The 25,096-nt window shown below is 46.6% G+C and overlaps 1 protein-coding gene across 7 annotated transcripts; it reads right to left on the bottom strand.

Annotated features, from left to right (window-relative positions):
- Positions 1-2: 2 nt before the first annotated feature.
- USP20 (ubiquitin specific peptidase 20) lies at positions 3-24,538 on the bottom strand. 7 transcript variants are annotated; one of them, XM_029999775.2, is made up of 25 exons: positions 24,393-24,538; positions 20,657-20,771; positions 20,205-20,258; positions 19,451-19,513; positions 19,172-19,303; positions 18,515-18,611; positions 18,255-18,324; positions 17,552-17,665; positions 16,325-16,403; positions 14,528-14,969; positions 13,452-13,589; positions 12,063-12,175; positions 11,439-11,611; positions 10,858-10,952; positions 10,269-10,302; positions 9,776-9,821; positions 9,322-9,502; positions 8,720-8,846; positions 8,438-8,607; positions 7,709-7,790; positions 7,223-7,331; positions 6,725-6,827; positions 6,388-6,459; positions 5,220-5,404; positions 3-2,052 (listed from the first exon to the last, which is right to left on the bottom strand). In XM_029999775.2, the coding sequence occupies exons 2-24, from the start codon at positions 20,735-20,737 to the stop codon at positions 5,244-5,246; spliced, it is 2,736 nt and encodes a 911-aa protein (XP_029855635.1). In that variant the 5' UTR covers positions 20,738-20,771; positions 24,393-24,538; the 3' UTR covers positions 3-2,052; positions 5,220-5,243. The 7 variants fall into 7 exon arrangements, with proteins under 7 accessions (XP_029855635.1, XP_029855631.1, XP_029855636.1 ...); XM_029999771.2 differs by lacking the exon at positions 3-2,052 and adding an exon at positions 23,285-23,323 and having other exon boundaries at positions 3,198-5,404; XM_029999776.2 differs by lacking the exon at positions 3-2,052 and adding an exon at positions 3,198-4,537.
- Between the last annotated feature and the right edge of the window lie 558 nt (positions 24,539-25,096).

Here is a 25,096-nt window from a genome sequence, read left to right as displayed (position 1 = left end):
CACATATTTAAATAAACATTTAATTCCAGAAATACAGTTTCACTGGACCCTTTTGATCATCCAGAGAAGAAGAAAAATGGTTTTGTCGCTTCTCTTTCCCAATAAAAGAGGCTATGCCTCTTTGCTGGGGCGTCTCTGATTTGCTGAGGTATTCTAGCCATTGCTCTCCAGTGAGCTTTCTGCCTTACCACAAACATTTCAAGTTGAGAACGGGAATTTAGCTGTGACTTACTGTTTCAGCCAGATAAAATATTATAGCCTGAAACTCCCCTAAGCTCTCCTCTTACTTCTCATTATTCTCCTTGACTATGGGATGGATTTCGGTTTCGCTTCCAGCTGTAAAATTTACAACAAATAAGCAGAAACAGCCTGTTCCAGTGGGGTGCTTGTGTCTAGCTGCTGCTTACATACTCTTACTCATGGTACTTGCTTTTTTGTTTTTGTTTTTTTTTTATTTCATACTGGAATTTTCAGGTATTTGAAGTATTAATTTGGCTCTGCCTGTACCTTCGAGTGACTGTCCCACATAGCTAATTCCCATCATTTCACTTTGAGGCACAATTTTATCAAAATTTTACCTTTCCAGCTGGCACTGAAGAGAAACTGAAGTGGTTGGGGGGTTTTTTGGGTGTGTTGTGGTTTGTTTTTTGGTTTGTTTTTTTTTTTTTTTCACTTGGTCATCTGAGGAGAAAGAAAAATGCACTGTGCTGGTTGGAGTTGTTGGTGTACTTGGGAAAGACAGGTGGATCTTGAATTTTTTTTTTTTTTTTACTTCAGTAGGAGGCCACAAGAACTGGAAGCTTGGGGAAAATATTTCCTCTAACAGAGCTGTACCTTGTAATGCCCATAGTGCACGCTTTGGTTTATCTGGAAGTCTTGGCAAATGTTTTTGATACTGATTGTTTATTATATTAAAACTAAAGCTGTTGCAAGCCTAGCAAATCATGCATTTGTGCATGCGTGTGTGAACATGCAGCTGTGTGGAATACAGTCGTGTTTCCCCTCGTTGAATAATCTGAAAACCAGATGCATTTCTGTAAGTCTGGGTGAGGATATTTACAATTCCATTTTAATATGCAGTGTTGGTGAATAGTGTGTGTGTCTGTAGCTGAGAGAAAAACCCTGACTAGCTTCTGGAGACCTTCTCCATTACTCGTTAGTCCAGTTCATTGGAAATAGCCTCGTCGAGGAGCCATGACGATTTGCAGTTGTACAGCTCATAGTAGGTGACACCTGGCTGATAATTTCATTTGAAGCAGCTATAGAGAGATTTATTTTTTTCTAAGGTCAGATTTTTTTAACAATTTCAGTTGTTCTTTGCCAGCACTAATTAACATCCCTGTCAATTCAGGACAAATCAGTACTGTTTATGAAACACTCTGCTAATCTTTGCATTTTCGGGAAATAATGAATAGGAGGGGGTGTTGGTCTGGCTCTAACTTTGATTTATCTTACGCAGTATTAGCATTGCTAACTTTAAATAGAAACAGCACAACCAAATGAGTGAGTGAAGGCTGGAAACTGAAGCCAAGCTGAGCAGTTAACTGGGAAGAAAATAAAACGAGCTTTACATGTGCTGGCTGTGTCGCTGAATGTGTCGGAGTGTACGGGTGCTGTTGCGTACTTTGGCCATCCAGGAGGGTGGAGATGTGCCACTGGCACCATCGAAGGCTGCGGCCCCGCGCGCCGGTGAAGGTGTGGGGTGCGGGTGCGGTACGCGGGCCCTGCGTCACCGGAGGAAGAGCCAATTCCCCTTTCCGTGGGCCGAGAGGTGACGCGTGCATCACAAGGTGAGAGCGTGGGGCGGATGCGGCAGAGCGCTCGTCATCTGTGCATCGCAGCTCAGCTGCATCCAAATGATCTGTCTGTTCATGAGGCCATAGTCTGGGCATGAGAGAAGTCAGTGGAAGGGGAGCAGCGCATGTAAACGGAACTCCCCAGCACTCCCAGAAGACTGGCGGGAAGGAGCAGATAATCTAAATACTGAGGTATCCATCAGTCCAATGCACGAACAGTCCTTTCATCTGCCCTTCCTTGCAATCAGCAAGGGACCTGATAAAATAAGGGGAAAATGAAGTGATTTGCAAAAGGAACTGATAAAAGAGTTCAGCCATGAAATGTAGTTTATATTGGCCAGGGGTCCCAAAGCTAGCTGCGGCCGAGACGTGCGCTCAGAAATACCGTAGCTGCCTACTGCGGGAGTCAGAGAAAAGCAGTGCTGCACTCAGATTTCAAATGGAATATAGATGGAGAACTAAGCTTTGAGTGTTTTAACGGACAGAGAGTAACAAAAAGTACAATTATGGTTTTGCCAGAGCTGCACTAGAGCTGTTTGTCTAGACACTGAATAATCCCCTCCCTAGGGGAGGGGGTTCGTTAATGTCTCCTGGAACGTTTTGAGCTGTTCTGCAGTTGCTGAGGTGACCGGTTTGTTTGCGAGATGCAAGTTTTGACGGTTGATTTCAAGTTGCTGAAGAGCAAGCTGCATGTTCTTACTAACCCAACCCAAGCTCTATTTCTTCAGATATTTCAGGCTTCAGCTAACACAGTGTCATTCACTGCTCTGGCAGAGAACTGTGCTCGTCCTCCAGCCCCTCAGCCTCAGGCAGCACTCATCGCCTGCCGTGTTCAGCAACTCTTATTAATTCACAGTGGCAGAACATGGTAACAGGCTGGCAAGAGCACAGTGTTTCCTGGGGCCTCGGTAGCAAAGCTGCTTTCACGTAAGTGTTAGCAGAGAAGTGGATTATATCAGTAAGGACATTTTAGCCACGCAACAGAGCAACAGAAAACTTTCCTCTAGAAATCTACAACAGCTCAATGAAACTTCAGCAACTTCCCTTGCAAATTACTTTCATAGCAACGATGGTCATGAATAGCACATGCTTCCAGACAACATGGGATTTCTGAGACAAACTCGGCTGAAATTGGGTAAATGAAACATGAAGAGGAAGTTTTTGTAAGCAGAAACTGAAAGGAGCAGGCGCCCTCCTCTGAATGAGCGCAGTATGATTTAGTGGACTTGGGCTACCAAAGCTCGCTGCTGCTCAGAAGGGGTCTGTTACTGCAAGGCTTCTTGGCAGCAGGAAGTTTGGATTTTTAAATTTTTTAAAATTTTTTTCTTCATTAACAGTCTAAGCTCCCTGTAACCAGTCAGACCCTCTCGCCACACAAGGCAGGCAGCAGTCAGCAACACGTTGAATGCACATGTATTTATTGTAACACATTTTCAGCACAAAGTATAACACTTAAGCACAGGAGTGTATTACAATCTGTACAGCATCCTCTGAACGGCACGGACAACACAGACATGCAGCCCTACAGGCTCTGCAGCAGATTGGAAGGCAGCTGCAGTGGCTAACAACGACAGCTTAGAACAATGAGAAATCCCAACAGTGGCTCATTCTCTGACCTCCCCTTGGGCCTGGCTGGGTATATACAAGCGTCCAATAAACAGGATAGTAAAATTAACATGCTGAACAATTCATAGACACTTTTTAAAATAAGAAGTTGCTGTTTGCAGCAAACATTTGGTCTAAAAAAAAATCTGAAGGCCACATTTTTCTTTTGAAATTCTCCTGTCCTACACCCTTTCCCACTTTCTAATGCTAAGTAAGTCAAAGAGCAGCCTCTTCCCCCCCCCTTCCCCCCCCGCCCCGTGAGGTGCTCAAGAGGTCCCAGCCCCACGCTGAGCCTGGTACCACCAAGGCCAGACTCGATGCTGTGGAATCATTCAGGTTCCAGCACCATGAACACACAGTTTGGTTCCTCAGCCCATGAGAAGCCACCCCTGCCTTGCTCTGCTTCCATTAAATTGCACTCAAACACTTAAAAAGATTTCACTATTGCCTTTCTGGCTTACGAGATGAATGAAGAACTTTTAAGAATAGCCCTGCTGAGAAAAGTAGTGTTTAGCCTTTTTTGTCTTTGTTCCTCTCTCCACTGCCTGCTAGCAGATGCTCCTTGGCTGCATTAGTGGCAGTAGATTGGGGAGCAAGTTATTTCTGTTCATTAAATGAGCCACTGTATACACAAACGACATCTGTGTTGAGAAGCTGGAATGACCTCAGTACACAGGTAGGGGCTTGTTTGCAGAAAGCAGCTCATTCCTAAAAAACTGCTTCAACAGCCAGGGGCCAGCTCAGTCAGGCCCCTTCCCCAGCACTGAATTACCGCCCTGTCCGAGGGTGACCCATCTGAATAGGCTCTGGGCGAACAAACGGGCTCCTCCTCCTCATCCTTCACACCCCCGTTGCTTCTCGTGCCAGACGTGGGGACAGATCCAGGCTTACAGCAGGGTCAGTCCGAGAATGGGGTTATGAACCAAGTCCTAAAGCTTGCGTCAGAGTTGTCCTGTGTCGCACTCCAACGAAACCTGCCCGTTAACAGCTCTAAGTTTAAGCTGTTCGTGTACCACCCCTGTGAGTTAACCACCTGGAAGGCTGCATCCCACAGCTACAAAGCTACCGGGAGCTTCCATGGAAAGAGTACAGTGGGAAGCCATTGGGAAGGAGGACTCATCTTCCAGCTTTGTTCTCTGAAAACGTGCCGAATGCGTGAAATCAGATACAAGGAGAAAAAAATTCTGCAGGACTGTGAAGGTGTGGCTTTAGGGGCTAGGGGAGAAAGAAATGGCCTCTTTCAAAATTTCTTAGTTGACTGCAACTGATTTGCAAGAATTGGATAAAAAGCAAAACTATGAAGTTGTGACAGCTGTGCATCACCAGCACAAAACTACTGGGAGACCTTGTGGCTTTAGTCAGCTTCAGATAACAGGTTTCTCTAGTTGCAACACTGCCCGCTGGAAACATAAATAATGTTTCATTGTCTTTATACATTTGAGTTAAAAAGAAGTGCCAAAAGCAAAACCTGCAAAGGAGCAGAGAAACTCAGTTCACTGGGGGCAAGCTGGGAGCGCCGGTTTCTTGTAAGCAAACAAAAGGAGAGGGCCTGGGTCAAAACATGTCCTAGTGAAGTTTGGCTGCAGTCTCCTACCACGGCATTATCCAGAGATGAATTACACAGAAGCTGATTTTCTCCCAGTCTTGCTCAGCACCACCCCTACATTCAAAGCCACACGAAAGGAGGGCAGAGAAAACCTGCCTTCCCCAGAAGTGGTGGTGGGAGCTGCACGCACCTTCGAGTACCAGACAACGGAAGGTTTGACTCCTCAGCATTCCCCAGCCTTCCGTCCCCACACGGATGTATCTGTGCCATACCTTCCCTGCCCCATCCTGCACAGATCACACAGCCCGCGTCTCTGCTTCAATCTTCTGCTCCCCATGTAGGTTTTCCAATTCTTGGACCTGGGCCACATTCTGCCTGATGGCAATCTCAGGGCCCCCTCCGTACAGCGTGCTTAAATAAATCCACGTCTCCTCAGAAATCTGCCCGTAGTCAGCACCTGAAAAGCACAACGGCAGTGATCAGACGTGCAGCCGGTTGGCCCGGGCTCTGTGCAGCTCTTGGAGGGCAAGGGCTGGCGCACCGCAACGCGAGGCCGTCCTCTCCAACCGCCTCCCCCCGCACAGGCTCACCCCCGGGAACAGCCAGGCACGAGTGGTTCCTACAGCTGCAGGGTCCAGACCCACCAGAGCCCCCACCCCGCTGGCAGCTCTGCTCTGCACAGCGGTAGCCGCAGCTGTAGCCACAGCGGTGGCCACCAGCCCTCCGCAGTGCCGCCTGCTGCTGGAAGCCACCGGGGCTCCACGGCCGTGTCGCCGACGGCTGTGGGGTCCTGCTGCAGTCACTTCTGCCTTTCCCCGAGAGGAACTGAGCAGCAGCAGCCCGTAATACCAGGGCCTACCTGACCCCCCCTCTCATACACAGCAGCGATGAGCTCTGAGACCCAGGGGCCTACACGCAGCAGTCCCAGGCAGTTGGGGTTGCGCTGCCTGGGAGAGACTAAAAACCCCCCTCCACGCTGTCCTGGAAGGGGCAACTCAAGGCGGTCAAAGCAGGGAAAGCAAAGAACTTTTTGCCATAAAGGTTACAGAGGAGGAGAAAAGCAGAAAGGGCTGCTTTGAGAGGTAACTGAGATGCCAACGCAATCTTTATCTGCTTGGCCGGAGAGCCCAGCGAGGACAGCACAAGCAATGTTATTTCACAAGCTGGACCACAGCAGATGCTGAGGAAAGACCAAGTCAAGAGCAACACAAGATCAAAGCTACAACACAAAGGGTGGCAAAGGGGAACGGTGGAAGGGGCCTGGGGAACAGGAACAGCAGGAGATGGGGGGCTGCAGGCTTCGCTATAACCAGTCACGTCAGCAGAACTGTCATCCTCTGCAACACCATCTCGCTCTGTGACCAGTTCACTATGGACAGCTAGATCCAGTGGAACATTCTCCTTTTAAGAACACTACAAGACAGCAAGCACAAGCCTTACCCTGCTTAACTTGCACGTGGCCACCTGCTTTCGTGAGTGCAATCTTGCTGTTGTCAATTGGTCCGGGAGGCTCTGTAAGAGGAGAACAATCATGTCAAAAACCATTCCATTTTCCACGTTGCCACCAGATTCAGCTTATCTCCCAAGCTAGTTCTCTTGTTATTTCTGCTCTGCCCTTGGGGACCTGCAGGCAGTCTGAGTGGCTGGTGTCTGAACTCTGTTCAGCCTCAAGTCGTACCAGTCAGGTGCAGTGCTCACTGAGGACCTAGCAGATAGATAGACTTGTTTCCATCCACCTCTCGCCCCCAACAGGCTCCAGAGGTCTCTGGCTTCTTACCATTATCCTTCCCCTTGACAAAGGCTTCCCACTCACGGAACCACTGCATGCTGATACAGTAGATGACGTTTGGAGACTCCTCTGCCTGGAAAGCCTTGTTCAGCTGGGAAAGCAGAGGAGAACAGAGACATGCAGGAAGGATTTAGTCACTCCTGAGATCTGGGGGAGCCCCTTCCATTAACTGTAAGGCAGCTTTGCCGTTCTTCAGAAGATCCCCATGTAATTCCACCACCTTCCTCACAACCTGTTGCTGTTCAGTAGAGCAGGCAACAGACTAGGATGGTTTCAAACTTTGTGTCTGCATGCAGCCACGCACAGCATTATCGTGTTCAAGCTGCTCCTCCCCGTGCTGCTAGCACTGGGGAACCCCAAGATCAATCTCCCAGCCGATCATGTTCTGGAAAACAGGGGCAAGAGTTTCCCGCTAACTGTCTGTGACAGGTCTCCATTTCCCACCTATACCCTTCGCTGTTGCTTCCAGATGCTTCCCATACGAACCTTGATGAAGGTGTCGATTTCGATTCTCCTGCGTTTGGCAAGTGCTTCAATCTCCACTTGGCAAATCGAGCACACGTACAGATGGTTCACAGCAGGGCCGCCCCCAAACCTGAGCACAGGAAGACAGGGAGGGGAATAGAGAACTGCGGGAGAATGGAAATGCTTCCCAGCCCTGCATCCTACAGAGATGGATTTTTATACTACTACAGATGCTGGTGAAGGAGAGGCATCTGCAGCCGTTTTCTGAATGGAGAGTACTGCCTTTACTCAACACAGTGAGGGTCACAATATTGCTCTGGGACAATGCATTGATATAGCTCATTTTGGTTTAAATTAGGAGGCTCTGCAAATACAAGTCTTTTCCAGTCCACACCAAGACTGCATACCTTTAAGGTGCCCTGGCAAGGGATTATGTCTTGGGCACTGCCCAAGGTGTGAAACAAAACCAAAACTCATTGGAAAGAAGAATGAAATGGCCATATTCACCTGTTGTAGAGATACTCCCACACGTTCTGGGGCAGAATCACAACCAGGTCATCGATGTAGTGATATTTATTAGGAGGGATCCCTGTGGAGGAAAGGCGAAGAGGGACAGTTAACCAGGGAACTCATTATTGCTGGGTAAAGACACAAAAAAAGCCCAATCTCCCTTGCTGAAAACTCCCCGATTCCAGAATCTGCTTCCTCTGCTAATGGAAGACAGGCAAGAGTTCATTAATTGTGGAGGTTTCTCAATTCATGGCCTCACTTGATTAGAAAGTGCTTCATTTCCAATTGGAGATTTATAAACACGAGGGCTCCCCAGCATGACAGATGAAGAAGCAGAATAGTAAAACGTGGTATCAGCTCTCTTAAGTAGTGCGTGCTCCATTCTCCAAACAAACACTGAAGGCCAACCTTGCTGATAGGGTAACACGGATAAATCCTGTCTTATCTGCTTTCTACAGGTTTGTTTTTCAAAACAAAGAGATAACGGAAAACTGTTGTTTCGCAGCACTACACATCCCTCTGGGCCTCTGACCAGCAGGACAATGGGATAATTGTCTCGTCTCTCCCTGAGCGGGCTGGAGTTTCTGCCAGAGAAGCAGATCATACCGCAGTATACGCTGTATCAGGATGACCGCTGGAGCTTTTTTTCTGCATTTGTTAATGCACCAGTAAGCATAAAGGTACAGCTGAGAGTTGCTATTCCCAGGTCCAGCAGCACTGCCTTACCTCCATGAGAGCAGAGAAAGGTGTGATTGGTGATGGGACCAGGCTCAGCAAAGGTGTTGAATTTATTGAGCCACTCTCGAGAGATGTAGAACTGCAGTAAACTGTGCTCCTTCATGCTGGCAAGGGACACAACTTTCTGACGCTCTCGCACAGCTTCTTCACTGCTCTTCCTTAAGTAGGGAAAGAAGAAAATTAATCTGTTCCTGAAAACTTGGTTTGCTAAATGCATTTCTAGGTATTCTCCAACCAGCAAGGGACTGCTGCATGCAGGGCACAGCTCACCTGTAGAACAAGACGTAGGCTTCTGCATTCTGTACCACGGTCTCATGGACTTCAGTGACATACTGGTCATCAAACTCATACCACTGGCCATTGATCACATTCTGGCAGTAGGCTATATAATGCCCACCTGTAACAAAGAAAACACGACACTGCTGGGATTTGGAGTGCAGACAAAAGTCAGGCCTGGGATAATGTCAGCAGCACAAACAGGATTAGCTGCTGGCAGAGAATGGAGAGAGAGACAAAAAAAAAAAAAAAAAGGCTTAATTCCTGTTCAGGCAAGCTTTGCAGGAGCAGGGGAGCCTGGCACTGTCACGCTGATTTGCCTTTCTTGGAAAGGGCCTCCAGAGAGACTGAACATCGGGAAAGGGTTGAGCCAACCCAGTGGTGAGGCTGAAATAGCTGCAGGGGATCTGTCAGAAGCTGCTCGGTTCACTTTTCAAAGGGCAGAGGCTGAGGAAGCCGGGGAATGGAGGGGGCAGGCCTTACACTGCACTTCATCCCAGAAAAAGTGTTGGCTAGTCCTGGAACGCGCTTCTGCTTTGCTCATGTTCATCTCATTCCTGTTCAACTCTGCCTGTACTCACAGAAGAAGGACTTACTGCCTGCGGTGCCATGGTGACAGATGACTGACAGGAGATCATAGGTGGTGATCTGGGAGACACACTCCTTGGCTAGAAAAGGTCGCAGATCCAGCCCTTCCAAAGGGAAGGAGACATGACTGTTGATCTTGAAGGAATACATCACCTCATGCCGGAACCGTTTCAAGTGGATGCAAAGAATCTAAAAGACCAAGGACAGAGAACACCAAAGCGCGCTTTTGTCGTGGGTATTCTGATAAAATAGCACATCTCTGTGTGTCCGATCTTTGCAAGAGTTCTTCGCCTGTTAGTCATGAATGCTGCTGGCTCATCAGCTTAGAATGGGGAAGTCTCTTCTGGTCTAGATACAGGACTTTGCCACCAAAACAAACTGCTATTTCTGTTCTACCTCTAGCCTCCTTACCTCCTCAGTGGCTGCTAAAAGAAAACGAGGAAACAAGGTGCTTCTACTCACCTCTGGTAGCCGGAGGACTTTGCAGTACTTTACTCCATTCCGCAATCTGAGGGAGAAAAAGAAACTAGCTGTGAGAAATCTCTAAAGCAAAGGGATGCCAAAAGGCAAGGCTGGGTCTTGCTCGCTTTGAAATCCAAGACAAATCCTGAATTCCAGCAGCAACAAATTCAGGCTCTTTGCAGCATCCTTCCCAAATGAAGCATGGCATAAGCAGTTTGTCATGCCTCTTCTTTCTAATACAATAGCTCCATTACTGCCAAGCCACGCCGCTGTTCATATCCTTCTCCCTTTCTTTCCCCCCCCCGTAGCCAGCACTTTTCCTATCTGCAATCAGTGACCTCTCAAGACCAGAACTCTAATATAAGGCAAGGCAGATTTTACATGGCACTCAGCAGAAGAAATGTCCAGGCAGAAAGCATAGCAAAATGTTTGATACCAGTACAGAGAAATAAAGTTCCAGAAATACAACAGAATACAGATAATGCAAACTTACTTTTTACACCGTTCACAACTGTACATGTTGTCCCCTGTAGACAAAGAGAAGAAAGCCATTATGCAGTTACTCAGAGCACACAACACCAATATGGCTACATTTCCATCCAGTGCAGAGAAACAAAGTTAAGCAACCTCTTGGGGAAGCCAGGGTGAGAAGAGATCAAAACACTTCTCACAATAAGTGTAGGCAAGAAGAGAATGCAATCAACTAGTAGAAAAGTATGCAATTGCCCACCGACACAAGTGAATACAGCAAATTGTTTGAGTCCTCTAGAGCTTAAGGAGTCGATGGAGAAAAGCAAAGAAACTAAGGCGGCTAAGGAGCCATAGCATTCATAACCAACCAACAGCTACATCTGCTCCTCGCTGAGGACACTCTCACCCAGATTTCCCACCCCTGAGCAGGTGGGAAAACTCACTTCTGCTCAGAGATGCTGAACTGCCAAGTTTTGGTACTGCCAGTCTGTAAGTGAAACACTGAGGCAGGCTTTCCAGGAGATTTAATCCGCCTCCAAAATGCATAAGAAATACTCCTCCATGAGGTTTTCCTTGTTTCGTGCTGTCAGACCCCACTGAAGAAAACTCACCCTTCAACTCATCTGCTGCAAAAAAGGCAGCAAGACAATCCTCCAGCGTCACAACAGGACCCCAAAACCAGCTAGGGATACAGGACACCACAAATCTGCAGAAGAGAGGGGATTAAGAGAAAGAGTTATACATAAAATAGCTGGATGCTTTGGCATACAAAACCCCAAATGGATGACGTGTTTCCTTCCAGTTGTAGGTCCTAAGCTCATCACACATCCCAGAGGAGCAGGGAAAGCATGATTTCTCTCAGCTGATGTTCCTGCTGCAGTTGCTCAAACTGGAAACGATTTGGAAAATTACACCAGGAATTAATTTGCTCTGGAGTGCAAGACTGAGCTAAAGGCAGGAGTAAGTGAGGGATTATCAGCTGCACAAGAGATCTCAAGGTGTATAACAGAACTAGAGGAACAGTAGCAACTGGTTTACATGAAAAGGCTCAAAGACCTGTGAGGTACCACATACTGTTGTCCAAGGAATGGACAACTGACCTTCTGCTGTGAACACCACTTGTTAGGGATAGCTGCCTTTCAGCACTGCAGGGCAAACCCCAGAAATAAGAGGCCCTGCACAGGGAACACACCTCCGGATATACTCCATGATGAAAGCAATCCAGCCTTGTGAGGCATAGTTGTCCCCACATGCCCCTGTCTTAGCTGGCACATTTTGGTAGATGGCAGAGTGCAGCTTGGCCAAGTCCTCCTTCCCTGGGATTGGGAGTGACAGGTCCTGGAATGTCTCCACTGTCGTAGAAACCTGGAAATATCCAAGAGGAAGAGGTCTGGGTTTCCTGTGCGAGTAATGGAGCAGGGACCTGACCTTCATCACCTTTTATCACTGTTTCAATTTTGTCTAGGCTAGAAACCTGAGCTGGCAAGTAAGAGCAACTTGCTCTGGCTAATTATTCTTCACTGCTGTCAGCAGGATGACTTTTGTCATGGTTTTTGTAGCACTGGAATCAGTTTTCTGATATGAATGTGATATTGCTAGGCTAACTCAGTACACAGATAAGCAAACAGAACTCTACAGAGAAATACAACTTCTTGGCATGGCAGGTTTCTCACACCTCCCCCACCATCCACTATTGTCACTTTAGCAGGCCTACTGCATCCCACAGTGTTTGGAAATACGAGCGCCGTTTCCTAAGAAGAGATCTACAAGCTAGAAGACTGTGTGCTCTTTAACTGACAGCCACCAGGAGACTCACTCTGTCGCAGGTGAGGCACTGCACCAGGCTGAGAATGGAGCCATCAAAGATGTCAGAAATCACACTGCGATAACGAAGTTCTTTCTTCTTTTTCCCAGAAGCCTGCATCTGGGCTGAAAGACAGACAAGGAAGCCCCATCATGTAGCAACTCCTTCCCAGTCTCCTGTCTCAGTAGAGCCATGCAGCCGCACAAGAACATAGGACAAGTGCTGCCCTGCATGTTCAGACGCCACTTGCGTGCCAGTGAGACAGTGGAGCCCATTGTAAACTGACGTAAGAACACTGCTGCTTCGCGTGGTACTAGAAAGGGGGAGGTAGCCAACTGAACCAACACAAACGTGCCAGCTCTCAGCAGGCAGAAATTGTCTTACTGGAAATCCTGTTTCCATCCTCTTACTACATGTTTAAAGCCTGGCCCTGCCACAGACAGTCCCTGCTTTTCTGAGGTCTTGCAACATTTTGCTCTAAGCTTTACACTTTACTCCCTCTCCCCAGTGACATGCCTGTGTACTTTGTCCTTTTTTTTTTTCTCCCTCTGACATTTACCATGCATTCCCCAGGTCTCTTGCACTGGAGAGGACTCTCCACAGCAGGAACTAGCCAAACACACAGTTTTGTTTAATAACGAACCCTCTTCCCCACGCACACGTGCATGGAGACAGAGTGCTTTTTATCCAGCCAGAACATCTGTGGCTGTGCTGACCTCAGCCAAGGGGCTGGGACACAGTTGAGGAAAGGATGCCATTATTGAACAGCTGTAGGGACAGTGGTATAAGCACATGCCATTGTGTTTGCAGACTATGCAATGCTGAGGGATTTCAATTTGCTACTTGCCTGGGATGAAGAGACCAGTTTGATAACAACAGAAGCCAGGCTCTACTCTGAAGCCTAACAATGCTCCCAGCACTGGATTGACATCTGCAGCCTTAATTCTATTATTGTGAGCCCAAGATGTCTAAGAGGCAGGAAGCTCTCTCTTGGTAACATCATCTTACAGTTCTTTGGCCCACATGCTATGAAAGTCAAGTCTGGCAGACAAATGTTTACACATCTCCATGCTCCCCTAAAGGGACAGAGCTTGTGCCTGGGACTTCATAGCCATTTTATTAATAACAAACACAGCATGCAGATGCAGACATGGATATCATTTCAGGCTCCAGTACAAGAGTATACTAGAACATCTACTGTGCCCAGAGCTTGACTTTACCTGCAAGTTTACTGTAGTCTTTGCCTAGTACTATTTTAAGAAGGCACTGATGTCCAGGGGAATCAGCACTTCTTACAACTGTTAATCAAGAATCATGATGGATTCCTTCTCTCTTCTGTAAATGAACCCCTCCTCCTCTACATGCTCCCCTCTGCCTCCCGTCATATGCTCTTTGCACTACCTTTCTTGAGTACGTAGGAAGGTCCAAGCCTAGCAGGACTAGAGCGAGGAGGACTGCTAGAGAGTTTGGAGTGCATTTCATGATGGACTGGACTGCAGGGGCGTGAGGAGCAGCGCACGTAGGCATCATTGTCAGGTTCTGTTTGGGAAAATGGAGAGGGAGAAGAGCACTGGTAAAAACCCCAGTTATGAAAGGCAATCCTGTTGCAGTCAGTGTCAGCCCAGCTCTGTTTTTCCAGCACAGCATCTTTCCCAATACACAAAGTTCAGTGTCTATTAACTGTCCTGCTTGCACAGGTTGGCAGATACAGCTCCCTCAGTGCATGGATAGGAGTGCACACAGAGCTATACTGAACAGCTAATAATTACATATAAAAAAAAAAAAACAACCCACCATTTTTCACGCTTATGACTAATTAGGTTTTACAGCTTGCTCCTGTATCCCTAATCCACATAAACAGCATTGCTGTATTCAGTGCCAGTTGGCAGAGTAAGACTCTTACATAAAGAAGTGTTGAAAGATCGTATATGTTCAGTTTGAGGTGACTCCACACCTACGTCTTAACTGCTGCTCTTTTCTTTTCCCTAAGACACAGAAATACACAAACTATGCCTCTCCCTTTTCTCTCCACAAAGCCCACAGTCCAACATTAACAAATACCTTCTTCCATGCCTTTTCCACAGCTAGTATTTCCCCAGGCCAGGCTATCAGATAAAGCAATGTACACATAAAAACCCTTTTTCTTAAATTAGGAAAAGGCACAAATACAGCATTTGCAGATTTGGCAGAGGCAGCTATCACTGTCTTCAGGACGTAGTCTTTACTCAGCTCCATAGCACATTAGCCTGGCTAAGCACCTCTCTGGCTCACATATTACATTTTCTTACAGAAGCAATTGTGCACAAAGGCAGAACTACTGCCAGGGACACTGAGGAAAAGCTTGAAGGCAAGATCTCTTGAAACCCATAGAAGGAACACTCACACTGTGTGTTGTTTGCCACTGCAATGCAACACTGTCCCTGTGTAGGATTACAACATGTCTTCTCACAAATAACACTACTGGAAGTGGTGTATACCTGGTGTCCTACACGGGCTGGCAGGACGGGGAGCTGGCAGCGTCTCAGGTGAGGCTCTACCATCAACTGGCATCATAGTAGTATCAACATCTGCATCCTCATCCACCTGCTCTGAGTTGCTGCGCCGATGGCCACAGGAGAACTTTCTGTCCTTCATCCTCTCCTTCTCGGAGATCCCTCTCCCTGCTTCATCCTGGATCAACAACTCCGTCTCTGCCAGGGAGCTGCTGCCCATGCCCCCTGTGGTCCGACTTTGACCATCTCCTTCACCCCTGTCACTGCTTGAGTCACAGGAGAGGAACTCATCCTCCGAAGGACTTCGGTCACCGTCTCGCTTGTCGTCCTGGTCACTGGTATCCAAATCCCTCGTCTCTGCAACAATTGGTTCCTTCAGTTCTTCATGAAGCTGATCCATCAGACACCGCAGGAACTCCTGAGTGTCCTGAAAACCAGGAGTAATTCCATGTTAGTATCCATCCAGAAACGGGGAAATGAGAGGAGCAAAAGAGGAGATGGCTCCATTCTCAGCCTCTTTCAATGCTGCCCACAAAGGTCAGCCACCTCTGCAACACAAATAGACCCTACTAAAGCAGAGAGAGTACTGTGGCAATGTACCAAGAAGCCTGTCTGCTACATAAATGTTTTAACTCCTAAATGATAAAAGGCGCAATTTTTATCTGAACATCTTCAGCTGAAAGACACTGAAAAGCCAGACAGCAGCTGCAGCATGCAAACCATGAGCTTATTTATCACAGGTTTACCCCCGATAAGAGGTGAGAGACAAGGAGAAATGAAATGAAGACAGCAGGCCATAGAGAATAGACTCCTATCCACAAACAAATTTCATGAACACTCACTTCTGCTCATGGCAATCCCTCTCTTAGAGAGGGCAGATTAAAATCTTTAATAAGTAGGGAATGGAACCAGAAACCAAACACTAATTCAGTCTAGGTGCAAGCTCCTACATTCATAATACATGGTAAAAGAGCTGATACATTGGCTTCAAAGGACCTGCTGAAAACCGACTTGGTATTTTGACAACTCCAGGAAGTTAATTATGATGTTTCTGTTATTTTATGGAAGTTTGGCTTTTAGCCTGCTCTGTCTTCCTTTCAACTTTTATCTCTTTACAGCTGAGAGTTTTCCAGTCCAACATACTTCACATCAAAGATAAATATAGAAGTTATTTCATTAATCATTATTTTTAGTCTCTGTTTTGATTTCCTGTCAGTATCACAGTTTTGATGTACTGTCACTTCTCTTGTAAATTTTCTAATCATAGTTTGATGTTTACATTTTTTTCTAAAGAACAAACACAAGAGATACATTGATAAAAACTTCAAAGAAAAAAAAGGGTTACTAGCTTTAAAGAAGAATTAGTTTGCTGTAATTGCCCAGAAAAAGAACATAGAACATTCATATCTTTAACTTTTTAGTACAGATTTATCCAGGTTTCTCAGCTCTGACATGACTAAATAATACCTGACTCTCATATAGCATGTATCAATAGATCTCAAAGCCCTTTATAAAGGAGGTGACCGTCATAATTTCAGAAGTGAGAAAGCTGACACAGGAAAATGCACTAATTTGGTATCAGCAAGCCAGAGGCAGAGCCTGGAAGAGAACCCAGGTCTCCTAAATCCCACCCAAGTGCTCTATCAGACCACTAATACTGACACAAAATGGGCATGACCCCTGAGCTCAAGCTCTTCCTTCTGAACACAACCATCACCGCTGCAGGAAGAAAAATCCCACCATCTTTGGAATAATGGCATGTTTTTGTTGAGGCCCCCCCACCTGCTGTGCATAGCCTCGGAACATGGGGTTGACGAGTTTAATTCCATGGGATAGACTGCTTGGAACAACATAACTCGGGCTGTTTAGATATGAAAAAAAAAAAAAAAAAAGAAGTTAGTTTGCTTATCAGGCCTGGAGCCAGTTTGTCTAATAAGCCATAGAACAGGGTGTGGTAACTAGTTAACGAGGACAGAAGGTAATCATGCACCTGCAAAGCCTGGGCATATATTTCTCTATTTGCTGGATGACATACAAATTAAGAGACAGAAAACATCTCACAATCATTTCAGTCTATCCTTCCAGAGAGACCATTCCCTAGAGCATATTTAACTTAAAGCTCTGTCCACACTTTGAATTGTCTCAAGTGATTCTTTCCAGGGCAGGGTTTTGCAATTAGTTACTTGGTTTAATTTTGCAGCACCATGTCTGTCTCAAAATCTGGGTGGGCTGACCACCCAGTAAATGAGGTAAATCGAAACCAATATTAAGATGATATTACATTGTTTCAAAATCTACAGCCTTCTCTTCCAGAAAGACACAGGTCACTTTTGCTCTGTGTCTTACATATCCCTTGTTAACAACTAACATGAAACAAACATGCAATGCCATTTAAATTCCTAGTTTGATTTTTTTCAATTAATTGCACAGAGCAGACATCTTCAGATTTAAACAGAGCTGCATTATTTTACACTGTCCTTTGAACTGGTCTAGAATTTGAACCAATAGCAAACATTTCCCAAAATGTCACCTGCATTTTCCACTGTCTTCAGTAAAAATCTCTGTATCGTTTTTTCCATCCAAATCGTCAATCCCTCTGCTAATCAATAGCAGTGCAATTAAGTGCTGGTCAGTCCATGCAAAATACTCAGAAATGGCCAAGAATATTCCCTTACTCCATCATTTTTTCTTCATTGCCAACAGGGAAGCTATATAAAAAAAAAAAATCTCTTCCTTTTTAAAGTTATAACATTAAGAATGTATTCTTTTCACTGACATCAACATGCCCATTTTATCACCAGTAGCAGGATACGGGATCTCCTAGATATGGGGGAATCCTCGCATACCCATCTATGTAACGTTTGAACTGACTGCCTTAGACAATACACTTATCTCTGAAGATCCAATTTCCTCTTTGCTGATGCCAGACTTCAGAACTAACATAACTATGAAACCTGTCCAGATTAGATGAGGAAGTGACCCAGATTAGATTAGGGAGTGACCACTCACCGTTTCTTATGCCAAACCTCAGACACCAACTTCTGGTAACTTTTGCACAGTGCTGGTTTCTTATCTGTACGGACCAGTCCACCACACTCGAGAAAAAACTGTGTGAGAGGTGGGCTACAAAAAAAAAAGAGAAAAATTCAGTGCACAGAAATTTCTCCTCTGCTTCTACTTAAGGGTTTATCAAAACTTAAATGCATGCCCTTTCAAAAGCATGCTTAAGATACTGTTTTTAAATCAAGGGAAGAAGTGATTCCAGATGCAGACTTGACTCCTAACTTCAAACAAATGAAAAACGCTGATCTGAATCTGTTCCCGGTACATAGAAGAAATACTGGAATTAGTTCTCAGCATGATGGCTAGAAAATATTTTAGGATACGGGTTCTTAGAATTATATCACTGGGGAGAATAGAGAGATGTGACATGCTTTCCCATGCGATAAATATATTTCCGTCACAATAGAAATGATGAAGTTTTACTTCAAGCACTCATCTAAACATGAGTCTTGTATGTAGCCACAAGTTGGCTATTCACTCAGTTTACTGCTGTAAAATTTCTGTTGCCCTAAACAAACACTTAAATTTTTCTGCACCTAGCCTGGCTGATTTCTCTTTGCAAGGCTCATGAAGGTCTCAGAGCAGAGGCGCCGCTTTCGATATTTAGTGAAGTCTAGTAAAGACTCTACTGAAAGGCCCTAATGCCTACCAGTTAGAGAGAGCCTGAAGTGCTGCATTCATGTAGCAGGAGTTCCCAAGATTTTTCATTCCAGTAAGGCCTAGAGCACAAACAAGAGAGGCATGAAACACTTTCCAGATGTGCTGCTTTCTACATTTCTCCCCAAAGGAGAAGGAATTCAGCCCTTTCTAGGCAGTCTCCACACTCTGCTCCTAGGAACCTCTCAGTGCAGGTCCTACAGATTGCAGAGTAACCCTCACAGCACTTTCATCAGCTCGATGCAGAGTTACCTCTTGGTTTCAAATCGTCATCCTCTGATTCAGATTCCCCTTCATCAGCCACTGCAATTGGAACAGCTTTCAAAGGGTGAGCAGGCAATGGAGAATCCTAGATTAAAGACAGAAAAATAAGCATCAGTGAGAGATACTATCTTACACATAAATCAAGCCAGCCTTTAAAAAAAGCACACTGGAGAGAGAAGAACCAGTTGCACTGCCTACCCTTCTCACTAATGCAAGGAGGGAGTGGAAATAGTACCATTACTGCTTCCAGTACACATGATAAGAGAGGCTTCAGGAATATGCAGCAGTGTCACAAGTACATGTGTTTCTGGTCTGACAGCTAAAATTTCCATGGGCCATGCATTGAAAATGAAGATGTGACAGCTGTTATGGTTCCTCCCAGAAACAGATGCCCCATGGAAGAGGCCAGGAAAAGGTTAAAAATAAAGTCAGAATGGATAGCGAAATCATCCAGAAGTCTTCTTGCTGGGAGATCCTGTAATGCAAGGTTATTGGTCCTCTGGCTACAGGTAGCCACATTCAGTGAAAGAGTTCCTATCACAGCAAAAGCCAGGACAATAGTGGAAACCTCTTGGCTAATTTTGCAACAGGCAAACAAAAACCCTGCCAAGCGTTCAACCCTGCCACGTTGTGACACAGACCCACCGGTTCAGTGAACTTTACTGGTGGTGACTGCGTGTGCGCTGCCAGCCGCTGGTCCAAGAACACCTCCTTTTCACAAGCATAACACCAGACACGGAAAGTGGTCAGATTCACCGTCAGGTTGTGCTTTTTGGCCTAAAAATAAAAGGTGAAGTAATGAATCTCATTTGACAGCTGGCTCAAGTTGAAGCACTGGACTACTAGAACAGGGTAGAGGAGGATTAGGTAATGGGAAAAATCCAACTCTATCTGTCGTAAGATGGACAACAGAGAAAAGCTCACCTGTGCATGAAGTGTGCTGTGGTCAGCAAAGGACTCCCCACAACCAACATAAGGACAACCAATCTAGTCAGACAAAAGAGGAAAAGTACAATGGGCACAACAAATTAGACTCTTCATAAAACAGTCTGCAACTCCAGTCCCACCAGCAGCTGCAAATTCAGAATTGATCTTGCCAGTTTTCTAACTTGCTTTTTATTCAGGGCCCAGAATAAGACAGAAAATTGGAATTGTTTAAGAAAGAAAACCTGGAACCAGGTTTGCACCCACATAAAGGCTCCATTCCAAGGCAATTGCTCCAATGGGCTGCTCATCTGAGCAGTCTCGAAATGTCTGGGCATTCCAGTGTAAAAATAAACTGGCCCTGCCCGCCCGCATGCCCCTTGTCATTCCTTTCTGCCTCGCTACCCTGAGCAACGTCTTTTGAGGTCTCACACTTGCAGCCTCCCTTCACAGTTGCCAGCAGAGGCAGGACCCAGCTGACAGTCAATGCTGGGCATTTTATTCATTCCTATTGGGACTACCAGGGGGCAATCACCTGTGAGGAGTAAACTGTTACATCTTGGCATATTCTGACAGCATTAGCCTTAAATCTAGGGAGTCTTTTCCTTGGAATCCACCAAAAAATGGTGGATAGTTCTACTGTGAATGCCCTCTTTGCTTCCTGCTTTTTTTTTCTTTTCAGTACAATACTTTTTCAATTATATTAAAGCGAAGTCCCACCATATCATGCACACAAATAGCAAGCCATTTTTACCTGAAGACAAGCCCAGAGATTTGGTCCCACAGCTCCACAAGACTGGCAAGTTCCCTGCATATTCATGATAAAAGAAGGTTTGTTTGCTTGTTTGGTTTTTAAGCAACCTAGTCCTTCAAAAGTGGGAAACTTCTCTGTAAGACAGGCCTTGCCAACCTGCAGCTCACAGTATTTCATTTCTTAATACCACACTTCCAATTAAATATATGCTTTGCAGCATTTTAGCTAAGTGATACATTTGAGCAGGATAAAATGACAGTAAGAAATAGATCAGATGGGGTCGACAAAGGCTTACTTTATGGGACATGTGCAGGGCACATCAGCATTGGAAGAAGAGTTTCTGCCTCTCTTCTATGGAGACAGGCAACATTTTCTTCAAAAAGCAAACATGCAAACCCATGCACAACAGCTAAAAGGGAAAGGAAAGGACTGACAACCAGAAGACTCTGTACCTTGGATTTGAGCAGCAGATCATCCCTGGTCACCTCTCCTATGGAATCCAGGTGAGGACAGATGTCTCTTGTATCCCCCATTTTCACCAACGCTCACCTGCGAGGGGGTGTTTTCCTAGGACAAGAAAGGATACTTCCTTTCAGCTACATGTCAGATTTGCTCTCACGGATTGTAAGAAAATAAATTAGCATGTTTTGTGTATTAGAGATTACAATACCCATCTTTAAGGTTCAGAGATCAAAACAAATCTAAATCTGGACTCAGTCATATTAGCTAGCACAGTTCTGACCCGTTGTTGAGTGGCTGCATTGTGGTTTCATAGGTAAGCAAGCAAGGCAATGGGGAGGAGAAGGAAACACATGAATAAAGCTAATAATCTGTACAACGATTGTACGATGATCTGTACAACAGCAGTCAGAAATGTAGGGAGGTGGTCAGTAGACAGGCCTAGCTTCAGCAGCACAGCTGACAACTCGGTTTCAGGTATGGGGATGGATTTGCTGTAGAGCCTCAAAATGAAAACAGCAGTACAGTGACCCACTGACCACCCTGTTCTTAAACTCCCAGACTGTCTGGATCACGTAGCATCTCTGAATGATGCAGAGTCCTATGGCAATAAATAAAAACTGCCATTAACTCATACATGCTTTACATACATAACTTAACTGGTCTTGTCTACCATGAATACTCCATGAACCTGACTAGACTGATAAGTCACACTTCCCCCCTAGAAACTGGGTGTTCTGTGCTAGCTCAGCAGGTAGGGTGGGAAAACAAACGTGGTGATCTGAACTGAATTCCTCTTGCCGAACACACACACGCAGCATGAAGAGGTACAAATCTAAGTAGCTTGGTTGCATGAAACTTAGATTAAAAGTGAAAGGGCACTGCAGCCCAAGACACAAGTAGTTAGTATATGGTGTCTAGGGGCTTCATGCTACCCATACTGTGCTGATCTAAATCTAACGTTTATTTATTATACTACTTTATCAAACATTAAAAATATGATTACTATTGTAAATGAAGCTGGGCAAGAGGGAATTAGACTTAAATGATCTGTAACACTGATAACCAGTATTCAGTCTCTGAGGAATTTACCATTTGATAGGTAGATTTTTAACAATATGAGCCACATAACTCTCAAAGACTGTACAAAATGTAACAACACTGTTCCACCCAGCTCGTACATCCAAGCACCGCAAGTACAGAGGTTTTCATAGCTGCATGCTTACGAGCACAATAAACAATTTCATGGTGGTCCACGGTTGTGTAAAAGACTTCAAACATGTCTCAGTAACATGCAGCTACAAAAGAGAGATGAGAAGAGTTTGTGTTTCTTAAGCATAGTTTACATAGTTTAAGTAACCTCACTTGCGGCTGTTAAAGAAAAAATAGAAGTGATATTAACAACACAGATCAGAATCCAAAATATTACTATTGGCTATAAACAAAGCAGATATGAAAAGCCCACATCATTATAAAAAAGAAGTGGAAAATTCTGATTAAGTTAATGACTCCAGCAGGATGGTTGCTACCCTCTGTTGTTTTCACATTTTGAGGACATTTGAAAGAACTCCCAGTGTTATCTGGTCTGAATCACTGACAGTGGGGAGAAAAGGAAAAAAAAAAAAAAGAAAGATAAACAAATACCGTATCAGCAACACTTATCTTGGGAGAGGAAAAGCTTGCCTAGCACCTTGCCTTGGCAGAAGACAAACCTCAAGGATAATTTTATAACAATGTTTTTCTAGCAGCCTTTGGAACTGAATAAACTGAACTGGAGGAGCAAAGCAAAACTGGAGGGAAAAGAAATCATATTTGCATGCCAGAAAACACAACAGTGGTTGTAACCAGTCTCTCAGTAACCTGTGAAGAGATGCTTAACAAACAACTGAGCAAATTCATGCAGCTTCACAGAGAAGCAAAATAGTATCATGTAACATATGTTGATTTAAAACACAAGTGACAAGACTGCACTATCTTTGACTAACACATAAAACTGGGACACTTTCAGGCTCTGAGTCCCTTCATCAAAACCAGCCCCTTTTCCCAAATGCATCAGCTGGTCCAATTAAAAAAAAGTATCAATGCCATATTTGCTAGTTCACCTTCCTTGATTTCTTATCCCTTTCCCAGAAGAAGCTTCCCAGAAAACCTAATGAACAAAATACTGTTTTAAAATTAACTCCAGACCCCTTCATCTTCACCAGCTTCAGATAACTGGTAACCAGTTTTGGAGCACGTACGTTAAGTACAGTCTTGTGGACGTAGATGGTTCTAGTGCATTCCCTGGCACCACCCCTCTACTCAAAATTAAAACCATGTCTCTAAACTTTCCGGCACTGGGATGCTGATCTTCCCACCTACGGCTTCCCTTTTTGAACAAAACAGGGAAGACCTCATTTTCGCCTCTCAGCCCTGACTAAATGCATCAGAAAAGGTCTGAGTCGTAACTGTTCAGAAGGAAGTATTCAATCCCCACCTGCCCACGACTCTGCCCTAAGAGCTTTAGCTGGCAACGCAGCTCTCAAATGCTGCTCAGGAAACTAGGAATTTAATAAAAGCACTGCCAGAAAGCTTAACTGTGCTTGTCAAAATGTACTGTGTATGATGGGAAAAGAAGTTACCTTAAAACAAGTCCTTCAGCCTGTCTTTCTCAAGCACCACTGTGGAAGAAGAGTATACGAACATGTCAGAACAATTCCGTGGTAACTGCAACCTACTTTCAGTTGCTTAAATTGCTGCCAAACCCGCTGTCTCTGCCTTCTACAGTAACACATTTCTCGGGGTTTTGGTTTTTGGGTTTTTTGCTTAAAACAACTGTGTGGTTTTGTACCAAAGCTAGAGCCAGCTGTCAAGAATTTCAGATACGTGCAGATTCACGGTCTGCGGAGTAACCGTTTGTATGAATAAAAGAAATCCTAGCACTGCTCATCTGCAAAACAACTACCAGGTCTGCTCGCTCATCTTGCATAACCTACCAAGATAAAAGGAGTATCTGCAGTTGTTCTTAGTGACATTTTATACTTGAGATACTGAAGAAAAAAATATTTACTGAACTGCCTAGCTGACAAGGATGAACCAGAAACCAGGCACTTCTGACTCTTAGCTTGACATTTGCACCACATCACGTATAGGAAAGCCAGACGTTTTATGTAGAACAGGCAAAGGAGACCAGGTATTAACACAGATTTATTACTGGAGAGCACAACGCGACGGCACACCTAGAGATTTAGCTTTTAAGAAAAAAAACACCTTGGGGAACTCCCCCCTCACCCCGCTACGTCGCTCCTCAAGCACAGCGGACCCCCCAAACCAGAGGTCCTCTCCTAACAGACGCTACAGCTATTAAGCGTGAGTGAAGTTGAATATAAATATGCCTGCACGCCGCTGGATTCGGGCAGGACCAGTCACCGGCCGCCCCGCAGGGTCCCACTCCGAGGGTCGCGGGAGCGCAGAGGCCGCTGTCGCCCCGGGGAAGGCACCAGGCCCTGGGGGGCTGCAGGGCCGCCCCGCTGCCCGGGCACCGCGGGATCTCGGGGCGGGGGTGGGGGGGAGGCCGGGCCGGAGCCCCCTTCAACCGCCGCTGCTGCTGCATCATGCCCGGCCCGGCCGCCCTCCCCAAAACACCGCGTCCGAGGCGGAGCGGCCGGCACGGGCCCCGGCCCGAGGCCCAAACGCCCCCCCCCCCCGGCCCCGGCCCCGGCCCCGCCGCCGCCCCCGGCCCTCTCTCACCTACGGGATGCTCGGGGCGCCGCCGCCCCCGCCCCGCCGCGGGGCTGCGCCTCAGGCCGGGCCGCCGGGTAGGCCGCGCCCTGCGGCCCGGCGCGGGGAAGGGCCGCGGCGCCCCGAGCAGCGCGGGGAGGCGGCGGCGGCGGTGGCGGAGCGGCGGGCGCCGCGCAGGCCGGGGGAGGGAAGGGGCGGGGGCCGGGGGCCGGGCCGCGGCGGGGCGGGGAGGGGAGGAGGCGGGCGGCGACGCTGCCTCTGCGGGCCGCGGAGAGGCCGTTCCCGAGGGCTCCTCGAGCGGTCACAGCTCAGCCCCCGAGCACAGGCAGCCCTTAACGGCCCCCCCCCCGGTCTGCTGCGGTCGGTGCTGCTGGAGGGGGGAACCCCGGCAGCACGGCCCGGCGGCGGGGACACGGCGAGCCGTGCTCCGGTTACGGGGAGGGGGGATGGGGTCTGGCACCAGCTCGAAGCGGTGCAGCCGGGCGTGGAGGAGCCACGTCCTGCGGGAAAGGACGGGTTTGAAAACACGAGGCCGTGACAAGCGCTTCCGAAGGCACCTTTTCTCTTCGGCATCCCCGACAGGCACCGCCGCGCAGGGCGGAGGTCGCTCTGCCGGGACGAGGGTGAACAAAGCGACCCTCGTGACTGACACGGGATCTCATCGGGAAAGAGACTTCGTGGTCCGGGAGGGCACGGAACAGGGGTCTCGGCCC

This window comes from Aquila chrysaetos, chromosome 24 (genome assembly GCF_900496995.4).
Source record: "Aquila chrysaetos chrysaetos chromosome 24, bAquChr1.4, whole genome shotgun sequence".
NCBI lineage: Eukaryota > Metazoa > Chordata > Aves > Accipitriformes > Accipitridae > Aquila > Aquila chrysaetos.
Note: the sequence above shows the minus strand (reverse complement) of the source record. Positions and strands in the feature narration are given on the sequence as shown.